The sequence below is a fragment of the Chanos chanos genome, chromosome 7 (genome assembly GCF_902362185.1).
Source record: "Chanos chanos chromosome 7, fChaCha1.1, whole genome shotgun sequence".
In the NCBI taxonomy this organism is placed as follows: Eukaryota; Metazoa; Chordata; class Actinopteri; order Gonorynchiformes; family Chanidae; genus Chanos; species Chanos chanos.
Window position 1 is genome coordinate 47348085 of NC_044501.1, and position 12500 is coordinate 47360584.

Sequence of the window (12500 nt, forward strand, 5' to 3'; positions counted from 1 at the left end):
AGTAAGGCTTTTATTTTGAATGTCTGATAACAACAGAAGTGTGAGGTTCGATGCTGGGATGAAATTTGTTCCATGGATATATAATCTTTGAGGAGGTTTAACCATTGTGTGATGCTTAATGTATTCCTAGTTTTCCAGTTTAGGAGGATTGTTTTCGTGGCGATAGTTAAGGCGATGAGTATAGTTTTTGGGTTCTGGATTGGTGGTTTAATTACTGAGAGATCTCCGAGTAGACAGAGGGATGGTGATAGTGGAATGCTACAGCTCATAATAAGAGAAATTTGGTCAATGACTTGTTGCCACAAATGTTGAGTTGGATTTTGAATGTTTGATAACAACAGAGTTACAGACTTCCAGAGTTTAACATAAGACTTTTATTTTGAATGTCTGATAACAGAAGAGTTACAGGTCTCCAGCTGGGCCATCCCATGATTTGTTAAATCTTTAGAGAAGCATTTCAAGAACAGATTAAAGGATTTATGGATGAGGGAAAAAAAAGATCATCATCATCTTTTTTTGAAAGTGAGGCCTGTCAAAGTGTAGGCTGCTTATAGTGAAGGTTTTTTTTTTTTTTCTTTTCCATAATCTTCAGCTCTTCAGTTCAGAGTGACTGAGGTAGTCTTTCAGTTCAAACTCCGCAAACAAGAATGACGCCTCTCTGCTTGACACAGGGATTACAGGTAATGACAGATTGGCGCCTAACCAAATAGAATCATTGGAAGGGAAACTGTTTATGGAGTGTCTCTTTAAAATGAACACGAGGAAAAGAGCTCCCACTTAAGCGTGTTTGACTGCACAGAAAGCCGGGATTCCGACTGTCACGTCTGGGGTTGTGACGACAGTGGAAGAATCAGAGGTCAAATATGAGGTAGCAGAGGGTTTGGTAGCATAGCTTCATATTACTGGAGTGAGAAAGGATGATGTCTTGTGTTTTCCCAGAGTAAAATAAACTGAATTTGCTGTGGGTTTGTGTACATTCAGTTACTATCCTGTTAGAAACATTGCAAATTGTAGCTAATTTGGACTGATGTATCTCAGTAGGAAGCGGTTTATGTCTGGACTTTTTTCCTCGCCGAAAGCACAAAACCGAAGAAAGAACTGACAAAAGTAGCCTGTGGAATATCGACATGTCCGACACATGTTATTCTCTTGTTGTCATACCATCACTTATCAGTGGCTACTTCTAAGCCTTTTAAAACCACCTTTGGTGCAGAACACTTTCAGTATGTTCTTTTAACAATAGTTTGGAAAAAGAAAACTGTTAAATCATTATTTAGGCAAAATCTACTCTTGACAGACTTTTCTGCACATGAAGCTAACTGATGCATAAATATACCCCAAATATTAGTGCATAGCTGTTTTATGTTAACAAAACTTTGCATGCTTTTTTCTTAACTGAAAAGTAGCAGAGAAGTTCAGGTATTACTGAGAAAACTGAGACAAGGGCAAGGTGTGCCCAGACCAGTGTATTCAGACGGAGTTTTTGAAAAGACATTTCAGAAATCCTCTGCATCCAGTTGATCACGTTAGTGATACATAGAACATTTTAAAATTCTTAATAGGACTATTTCAATCTTTACACGACGGTGGAGAAATTGGTAGAGAAAGGGACCGGCTGTGGTTTACGTTGCCCCACACAGAGGACATCAGCAGCTCTCAGGAGTTCTTTCATCGACGATCCTGCCTAAACACGGCCGTTAGCGGAGTACCAAACAGTAGCCAGCGCTCAGCTGTTGACAGACAAGCTGACCACCAACGGAGAGGTCTGACGACGGCTGGGCGACCGGGGCTTAGAGCTCAATCCGTCCAGTGGATTCTTTTGTAGCGACTGAAATGGACCACGGGACGTCTATACTCGGGTGTCTCTTGTGAAGAGGCCTAAAGGTAATCCTGCTCACATACCTGTCTCAGGTCAGATACCCCTGTCACCTGTGTCACCTGTGTCAAGTCCCATCTGACTTACACAGACACTGATGAGTGAGACATGGCTTCAGTTACCAAAAGCAAATACCAAAACTCTCAAAATACGCCTGCTGACCTAGGATCTGTTTATTCATCCATAATCCTAATGAATACAATTACATGGACAGAAAGGAGCTGATCCCAGATCAGTGCCATTACTCTGGGATGATTGATAAAGGTAGGCCCTGGTCTCAAACGGCCAAATCCTCAGGATAATAGTTTTTTGTTTTCGTTGTTTTTTTTTTGTTTGTTTGTTTTGTTTTCTCGTCTCTTGTCATTCTCTTGACAAAATGGTTTTGCAGATCTTTTGTCGGTGGTTGAAATTGTTTGTCGGTCAAACTGATTGATTAAACGTGTGGAGATAAGTGTATAGAGGACTCATATTGGACAGTGTGAACTGAGCTGAAGGAGAGCTTTTGCATCAAGCAGCTGATTCGCTGAAATGGCTAGAGGTTTTTCTGAACGCTCGCGACCAGGATTAAAGGCCGCACAGAAGGTTGGTGCATTTAAACAGTCCCTAATGGAGGTCAAACAGAGAGTGAGAGCCAATCCCAAACATCGAGTCCATGTCCACGTTACAACCACCCTCAGTGAACCTGAAGTCGTGTTCTGAGAACAAAAATGCCTAACTCCTTCAGAAGCAATGATACAAAACACTCCCCAACTTCTTACTAACAGGATGTAAAATCCTCTCTCCCTCTCTCCCTCTCTTGCTGTCTCTCTCTCTTTCTTGCCCTCTCTCTCCCTCTCTCTCTCTCTCTCTCTCTCTCTCTCTGAAATCTGAATTGGGTGGTCTCCAGCGCAGATACACATCCATCAGGGCCCCTCTCTCAGTCCACTGATGCCTCACTTACAGCGGACAATGGAAAATAAAACACACAGACTTGTCTCAGAGAGAGAGAGGGAGGACAGGGGGAGAGATAGAGAGAGAGAGAGCGAGAGCGAGAGAGAGAGAGGGAGAATGACAGAGAACCAGAGATAGAGGAGAGAAGGGGAGGGGGCAGAGAGAGAGAGCATTGAGACTCTTGACTGATTCAGGTCAGCTGGAAGCTAATGGCATAAGTGGTGTTTTTAAAAGGATCACTCAGTGACCGTGTTCTGTTTGAGGATGTTTTTATCGTATTTACTGAAACACTTGCCAGACATGCTCTCAGACAAGACAATGCAGAACTTCACACAGAGAAAAGCAGGCCACTGGATGGAATGCCGTGTGATTGAGAGATGTAGTGACTGTGAGAGAACTAATGGATTTAAGGTATTGAAACTCATAGCCAGTTCATTCACCTTATCCATAATGTCAATGCGGCTTATCTGACCTGCACAAGCTGCAGAGTCTGGTGCTATGGCAACTGCTAAAGGTAAAGACACAATCCCTATAGAAAAATTCTTACCATTTTACTCATTTTACACACACACACACACACACAGAGTTGCTCTCATTGAGAAAGGAGAGTGATCAAATTATAAGGTGATAAAGGAATCTCTCTCTCTCTCTCTCTCATTCTCTCACTCTCTCTCCCTCTCTCTCTCTCTCTCTCCCTCTCTCACTGACTCTCTCTCTCTCTCTCTCTCTCCCTCTCTCACTGACTCTCTCTCTCTCTCTCTCTCTCTCTGTCTCTCTCCCTCTCCCTCTCCCTCTTTCTCTCTCTCTCTCTCTCTCTCTCACTCTCTCCCTCTCTCTCTCTCTCTATCTCTCTCTTAGATAAGCGATCAGTTAGAGGTTCCTGATGGGACTTGTTATCTAACCCATGCTGAATTACGAGGACACAGTTCAACACTGTCCGCCCACATCTGTCACTAACAAACCCCCCCGTAATCCATTCACATCTCTCACCAAGACACCCCCCTCCCCCTCCTCCTCCCCCCATAATAATCCACTCACACTCATATTACCTCCCATCGCTGTCGTCCTGCGCCTCCCCGGTAACCCTGAGCCCAGCCTGTGTGCTCTAAAGATCTGTGTGGATGCATTAAAATCATATATGTTGGGGCGGGGGGGGGGGGGGGGGGGGGGGGGGGGTGAGAAGTCTGTAGTTCTATTTGAGATACTTTGGCTGATCACTGCTCATGTTACTGGGAACTTGTGTAGGCAAATAGATATTGCCCATGATAAAAGATGCTGAAAATCAGCGTGCGGTGTTGCTCCAGAAGGATTTGAACCTGTGTTATCATTCCAAGTGTGGTTGTGAACGTCAAAATGAATTTTTCCTTATCTGGTGAATTTGGGTGTGAATCCCAAAGCTCTGTTTTAGCAAGCCCACTGAGGAGAAGATTGTAATCTGATGAAACAAGCAACCTCTTACAGGAGGACAAAAGACAACACACACACACGCACGCACACACACACACACACACACACACACACCTCCAGCTTGTCATAGTGGTGCATCGCCTGCCAACCATAACGAAGACTCAGTTTTTGCAGTTAAACAAAAGGAGTGTAGAGCAGAGTCAGAAGGCTGCAGGACTGAGGCCGACGTGAACATGTAGTCCTCTGCCCAATGGATGAAATGATAAAGCAAAGCTCCTCCACATGTCTTTTGTCTTTTTTTTTTATTTAAATCCATCCCTCCTTTCTCTGTCCTCCACCTGCAGGATGAACTGGGCTGGTGGCTGGAACTGGGGTTGGACGGCCGTCAGGCTGCGAATGATCCCGTTTGCTTTCGCTTTAACTCACTGTCTCGTTTGACTAAATCTCTCTTCCAATGTGTGTGTAATGTATATGTGCGGGGTTTTTTTTTTTATTACTTTAACTCACTGGCTGCTTTGGCTGAATCTCACTTTCGTTGTGTGTAACGTGTATATTAATTTTTCCCAAAGCTGTGACCTGGCATGGTTGGAAGCAACGCTGACAGATGTTTGGCTGTCTGATAAGGTTTTTAAGAAAAACAAGGCTGGATGGATGGATGAATGGATGGATAGATGCATGAATAGATAGATCGCCTCAGTCATACAAGGCCAACCAGAAGCTGGAAAGATGGAAGAAGTGATTGGGACATTAATGAAAAGATGGAGAGAGAGAGAGAGAGAGAGAGAGAGAGAGAGAGAGAGAGAGAGAGCGAGAGATGAAAAACAGTCATAAGGAGTATTTGTTTAAAGAAAGATGAATTTGGACCAGCTGTGTGTGCTTTGTACAAACTGAAAGATGTCCTTGTGAGTTCTGCTGTGAGTTCTGCTGTGAGTTCTGCTGTGAGTTCTGCTGTGAGTTCTGCTGTGAACTGATTGTGTGCACTGACTCCATGAACTCAACATGATTTTTTATCTATGTTTTGTTTTTGTTTTTTTAGCTAGTCCGCTGTGACTAATAAAGTAATTTTTCTTGGCTCAGCCAAACAATGACTATTTTTCAGTGGACAAAATACCTGCATTATATTTTTTTTCTCCACTTTTTTTGGCTTCCTCTCCCATTGTCTTATTGTGTAGTGACAGAATTTATGAATTTGTCTGTTGGTTTCCAAAAATTACCAGTGAGGGTTAACAATGTGGAAAAAAAGGGAAGTGTACCTACACAGGAGCCCAGTAGCCCTGTAGTTCGGTGCATACACACGCAATAATGTTCCACCTGTAACACAACAGTGGAGGACCCTATGAGCACGTCATGCACGCCCTGCACTGCCATGACGCTAAATTAGAGTTTTTTAAAATTCCCCGGTACTAAAGCACAAAACTTATCCACAGATACTCCCTGGAAGTACAAGTCTGCGTTTTCTCCCTCTGGAAGGACCCGAAGGATCCGCCAGCCATGCAGCTTTCCGTCAGCCTGTCGTCTCACACCTGTGGGAACCGTCATTAGGCGACGCAGGACCATGTGTCGCTGGATGTGCGCCTGGAGGTTTTGTAGCGGTCCTATTATGCCTCTATCTTCCATTCATTATTCATTAGCAAATGCTGTGACGATTCCACAGGGAGCTATTACAGACACATTGCATGTGTGTGTTTGTGTTTTATCACACAGAATAATTATAATAAAAATAAAAATGACAGAATGCCCAAAGATTTCCCCTATCGTTTTGAGACCCGCTATGATTCAGATTAATGGGTAAACTACGGTCTCGGTATGATATTTGTCACCGGCTATTCCGGAAAATAATGTAACTATTTATGAACAAGCTTTTTAGTGATGCCTAACTGTGCATCTCTTCCTGCTCTCAACCCCCCCCCCCCCCCCCAACCCCACCGCCTTTGCGCGTAGGTACACGCGCATGTTCTTACTGTGAGGCACCCCGTCTCTTAGCCACTCTATCTTTTACTGATGTCAGGACTTCAGGCAAACCGCCAAGTGAAACCCGATCCGTTCTGCTGACAAATGTTCTATTAACAGCCACACAAAAGAAACAATATCATGATTATTTCCTCACAGATGGTCCGTTGTTGTGTTAATTTTAGACAACAGAACAATTAGTTCGACTTAATTAACACCGTGGTTTTCCCATGTCAAGGGGTAGCTCAAAGGACTCTGTTGCGTTAACCAATAACTCGTGTTTACGGTCTAGTATGAGGGTCCAAAGCCAGAAACATATTAAGTATAGTATACTGAGATTTAAATTCAGACAGTTACATTTAAAATATATTTTAAAATGTTCAGTGAGAATGTTTTCACGCAAATTATTTTGCAGCGCCACGTGGTGTTAAGTTTGAAACCACATGTTGACCAGACTACAAACATTACGTTAGTGGCACTAGTAAAGTAAATTTGATCTTACCATGAATTAATCAAATGGAAATATATTTCTCTGCCTAAAATACAGTGTAGGCCTAGCTCATAATTATCCCTACTGTCATCTGACGTAGGTATATACCTTGGCTCTTGAGTGTCAAAAGTACATAAAACAGGCAAGTCATGAAGTGTGTGCATTAAGTGAGATAATCCTGTTTTGTTTTTCCCTTTTAAGAGACTGTGGAACTTTTACAGTGATAAACTTATTTTTTGAACACAGTCCAACTTGCTTAAGGCACGAAACCTGTTGCATTACTATTGTTTTCTTGAAGTGGCTTTAATCTGTTGAATGGCCACTCTGGTAAAGAGAATACACACTCAGCGTTAAGGGGAGTGTCTAGGTATACTGTTTCACTCTAAACCACCTGCGGGCTCACGCCCTTAAAACCTCCCGCACTTAAGGGAGAGGACTCAGTTTTAGCGATTCACTGAGCTAACGAAGTGTGGACAACTTTGGAAGCGCGCAGGACTTTCGGAGCACCGCGGCGCGCATAGCTAAAATGGATAGCAACAGACAGCTGACTTTGCCTGGTCATACACCCTCGCCTCTGTCCGTCGGAGCGCTGCAGGTGCCTGCATCTCTTCTGCGTCCTCCACCTCTCTTCCTACGCGCCGCGGCCGCTGCAGTTTGCACTCCGACACTGGAGAGGGGCTACCCCAGAACCCCGAAATGCGCGAGGTGCAGAAACCACGGTGTCGTGTCCGCTTTAAAAGGACACAAGCGCTTCTGTCGTTGGAGAGACTGTGTGTGCGCAAAGTGTACACTGATTGCCGAGAGACAGAGAGTTATGGCGGCACAGGTGGCTTTGCGGAGGCAACAGGCGCAAGAGGAGAGCGAGGCCCGGGAGTTGGGGCTCATGTACCCCGGGACTGGACCGTCTGAAACCGAGATGGCTCTAACCAACCCGAGACACAGTTCGGGAAGTATGAACTCGGATGTGTTCGGCAATGAAGAGCGGAATGGAGAGGGTAGGCTGTGATATTTATATGTTCTACCTAACATTAGATATTGGAATTTTAAAGGCTAAGAAAAAGCGTTCTATTCGAGCAGTTGATATTTTGCTATTTGCATATTCTATTCTATTCTATTCTATTCTAAGACCAGCGACTAAGGAATGATATATTCCCGTTTTCTGTATACGTATGTATACTTATGATGTTCTTTTTTCTTTTTTTTCAGAAGAGAAACTGAACAAATACAACATTTATAACGGATTTCTGGGCCGACCTCTGTTTGCGCACCACGCGCAGTGTTTAACGTCTCCGACGGGGAAAAACGACACCGTGTTCGCACGGGATAAGAACCACGGAGAGTTCAACAAAGCGAGTGGCAACCAGTCCCCCGGGTTCGACCAAATGTCCGATCACACCTTAAGTCCAAGGTCGATGTCATCCTCGGATCTGGAGTCGGGCAGTGAGTCGGAGAAACCAAAGGACTACTCTCTTGTTGACCTTAAAGGTCCTGCCACCACCAGCAAAGACCGAGACCCGATCGAAGTCTTGATCAAAATTTTCCCTCATCTGAAAAGGGACACTCTGGAATCGGTTCTGAGGACCTGCATGGGCGACATTGTGAAAGCTATTGAACTAGTTCTTACTTCTAAAGAAAACAAGAACTCTAATGACTTGGTTATACCCGTGTCCGAAACCACCGCGACCTCACGACCTACCACTATCTGCCTGGCAGGCTCGCCTGTTGGCACTCTGAATGCCAAATCAGCTTTCTCTCCCTTGCAAACAACATCTGCCAACACCATGGTGAGCGAAAGTGCGTATGGATTGAATTCTCGTTTTGGTATAAACCCTTTGCGTTTGGCTTATTCGACCTCCGGCGCGCTACCGAGTTTCATATCACCATACCTGACTCCAGGGCTCCTGCCAGGCCTACCCCTGCGGCCGACCGTAGACTACCCCTTCCCCGGCATGATCCGTGACTTCCCCTACGTACAATCCAAAGACTCCTTTAGCAACACTGGCCTCTTCTCCCGTCTTAGCAACGACAAATGATTGAGTGCATTCTCCCCAAACTACTACCGGCTTTAAAATCATTTTAAAAATGCTCATCTTTAGTAATCTGTTTTTTTTATGGGTTTTTTTTGTTGAAATTATTAAAATGTCTTCGTTTTGATATTGATGTTAGTACTGTTTCGATGCATAAAATCTGCATTTTATATTTTTGTATTTCAGAACCTGTTGTTAAATATAGCCTACTGCAATCTGTATATTGTATGTTTTACTAAGAATTGCTCTGTATGAATAAAACTCCCAAGTTGAAAACTTAGTCCCTTGTCTTACTATACCGAGAACAAATATAAATCAGAACTTTGATTACATAGCTTATATAAACATATGCGTATTCGTAAGTGTAACGCAGTTATATTACAAATATTCTGACTGAAGAAACCACAACAACTGAGTATAGCGAGAGACTGAGATATGACTGCGAAGAGTTGCCTATGAAAACAGAAAATGGACAAATAACCCTTTGAGAACTTAATTCTCAGTATGATAACTGCCGGACAAACGCCAGTATGTTCCGAACCAACTCTAAATGTGATGAATGGTCTTTTGGTTAGCCTGGAGTCAACTCGCCAAAGCAAATTTCTCGACTACGTCAGTTTACGCAGCAGAAGTTCAAACCATTTTGATGGTAAGTGAAACATATTTTGAGCTTGGTGGGGACGGACTCCTCTGAATGCGCACATTATGACTTAAATGTATCAATTTACCGATACATTTTCACAGCCGAGTGAAGTGGTTAAGTGCGTGCGTGTGTGTGTGTGTGAAGGGAGGGCATTGAGGTTCTCGTCTCCCTTAGCAACATGATCTGTATGCAAACCAAGTCCACAGTCAAATTATACAATATACGAGTTTTCACACGGCTTAAGGTACTTTGTCCAGATACTTAATAATTCTTGTGTTGAATGATTAAACTACATGTTGTTGCGTTTCTAATTCCCAAGATAAAGGAACTGTACGTGCACTCATACAAATATATCTGTGACACACTATGTGTGGTAGCACGTACGCACGGACACATGCACACAGACATACACATACATATAGGGCTTTGAACTGTGGTTGCTATGGAGTAAAGATACATCAGACACGCTCTATATTAGCAGCGCTATGCAATATTGCCTTAGATGATATAACCATCCCACTTTCTTACTTCAGCGCGAGTCTCACATCTTCAAAACTTTAAAGAGGTACAGAAAATGTCGCTAGTTGGCATCATCAAATCACAGAAAATAATATTTAATGCGTGGGACGAAAAAAAACATTGTCCTCACTTTGGCCTGACGGCAAAGTGAACTGTTGTTTTCTCTTTGATTTACTTCCCAGATCTGTCGTTGGAAAGATGAGAGGGCAGAATAGAAGTAAAACGTTTCTTTTACTTGAAGACACGTTTCATACTGCATACGTGCAGAGCGAGAAATGTGAGGGAGAAATTCGCCGCATGTCTCACGAGGTTTCAGAAAAGAACGTCATCCAATACAATGGAATCGGATACGATACTAGTTATCAAAACCCAAATCTTTATCAAAGAGCGTGACGCAATATGCAATTTTACATCTTTTCCCTCTTATTGAAGCGTTCTGTAAAAGGTAAGCGATTTAAAGGTTTTAAGGATGTTCACATTAACTAGCAAACACAAGGTATGCATCAGAATGAAGAATATCAGTTTTAAAGTCCACACTGATTCATACACACTTGGGAACCATGCTAAATTTCTCAGAAAGAGGAAAGGTACAGTGAACATTACATCTGCCTTACTTTGACAATAAAGACAACGCTCTAGCGAGATATTCACACGTTTCTCTTGAACAAAACTTTTGCACGTCACATGTAAGGGATCAAACAAAGAAAAGTTACACACGATGAATGCAAACGAAGCTTTAATTCTGGATGACAGAACTAGCATGCCCGTATTAAAATTTACAGAGAGAGCATCCCGCGTAGAATACGGCGTGAGTCGTGAGCACCCAAACCATCCAATGAAAAGCAGAGTAGCTGTCACGTGCTTTTGTTTCAGGAAGGATACTCAAACACGAGTGTATAGAGCTCCTGGGAACCTGTTTTCTGATAAAGCATTTATTTATCGTTTTTCCTCGTAACTTTATTTGGAAAAGTTTCTGTAAAAATCACTTGGTCATCTTCACTAAATATCGACACGTCCATTCATTCACAGACTACGACTCTAGAGTCGACAATGTGACAGTTATAAGGCTGTTTGAAAGGATAACTGTGCTATCTCTCAGACGTGTCATGCAATTTCACACCGTTATAGCTCTAATCATTTGGTCTGCAGAATTCGTGGATACCAGGAAAATCCGAGGAATTTCTATGTCATGTAAGTGTAACGTTTTTTTTTAAATGTCAGTTCGCGGGCTCTCATAACAGAAGAATGAGGCATGTTACATTATCGACCACGAAATTAATGCCAAATAAACGCAGTTAAGTAAGTCAGTTACAATCAAAACGGTGCTGTTTCATTAAATTTACAAAATTCATTCTGCCGTCAATATCAAACTATCAATTATATCTCTGGGCTTTGCAGATAAAAGATTTTACAGGGAGAGACAATCGTTTCTCTGCATCGATGGCTCCAAATTGATCCCCTTTGACCAAGTTAATGACGATTACTGTGACTGCGCCGATGGCTCTGATGAACCAGGTGAGCTAACCGATGACTGTTCTGTCACTGTAACCTTTTCCACCCGCTTTGTTCGCCAGTCCACAGACAGTTTCCGTAAACAAATTGGAATCCAATAATTCGTTCGGATGCCTGGTAGGAAGTCGAGTTTGTGTTTGTGGTACGCTACATTTGGAAAACCAAACAGCATAGTTGTTCATCCAATATTCGCTCCGCCAGGTGACATTTTGAAAAGTGCTTGTTCGGCCAAACATGTAACAGGATCTAACAGTGCAGTGTCAGCATGCGTAGATAATTTGTCCAGTGTGGCTTGAGGGTCGTTCACCTTTGTAAATGCATTAGGTGTTTACTGGAGCACAGGGGCCGTCCAGGGACGTATCGGAGGAAGCTTCGCTGCTCTCGGAAGGTCGATAGCTTGTCTGACATTTAAAGCTTTTAGAGCAGAGTCCCCGTTCGGCAGTTTGCTGAGCTAGTTTAGTCTCCAGTGTGTTGCTTCTTGGAAAGCATCCACTCAGCAGGTTCTTGTAGTGATTATTGGGCTGTTGGGTGGGTGAAAAAGTCCGTGTATTGCTTTGCTAACAGTTGCAGTCAGGCTTGTAATGAGCCTCGTGCTCTTGTCATGTCCCTGTTTTCTGAACATTGACTAACACAAGCTGGGTGAGAGGTGACGCGACTCTTGGCTTGTAGCGCGCTGGTGCTGATGGTGTGTAAAGACGGGTTTCCAGCAGTTTTACAGCGGAGGATTTAAAAAAAAAACACTTGTTGCCTTTTTGGTGAAATCAAGTGGTTTGTTACCCCCATTTTTACTTGCATTCCAACACACACGGTTATTTGTAACCTGGGCTGTAGTTTGATAGTCCAGAGATGGGACACAGCTGTAGCGCCTAAGAGAAATATGAACTCAGTTTAACTCATCATTGCAGGGGAGGCGCATAACGGTGCCTGTCCCACGCTACACATCTTCATTATAGTGAGCCTCGAGAGAGCGTTGGCACAAGAAGAGACGTCTCAGCCTCCTTGTCTTAAGTCTAAATGACTTTTCAGAGTTAGGCTTTTCCTGAACTGTCTTGAAGCGTAATGCGGGAGCAGACCAACCTGAGAAGTCATTTAAGGCTAGGGAAAAGTGTATAAAGTGTAAACTTTGAGATCATTCCCATTTGTTCA

The 12500-nt window shown here is 43.2% G+C and overlaps 2 protein-coding genes across 2 annotated transcripts in view; both read left to right on the forward strand.

The window, feature by feature from the left end:
* The first annotated feature begins 7179 nt into the window (after positions 1-7179).
* Positions 7180-8686, forward strand: LOC115817306 (doublesex- and mab-3-related transcription factor A1-like). Its single transcript, XM_030780586.1, has 2 exons — positions 7180-7648; positions 7860-8686. The coding sequence occupies exons 1-2, from the start codon at positions 7180-7182 to the stop codon at positions 8684-8686; spliced, it is 1296 nt and encodes a 431-aa protein (XP_030636446.1).
* A 2059-nt stretch (positions 8687-10745) lies between these two features.
* Positions 10746-12500, forward strand: part of LOC115817040 (glucosidase 2 subunit beta) — a 111584-nt gene continuing 109829 nt past the window's right edge. The window contains exons 1-2 of the mRNA XM_030780282.1: positions 10746-11033; positions 11241-11357. Of these exons, the coding sequence (XP_030636142.1) occupies positions 10949-11033; positions 11241-11357 (202 nt within the window). The 5' untranslated portion in view covers positions 10746-10948. The remainder of the gene's footprint in view (positions 11034-11240; positions 11358-12500) is intronic.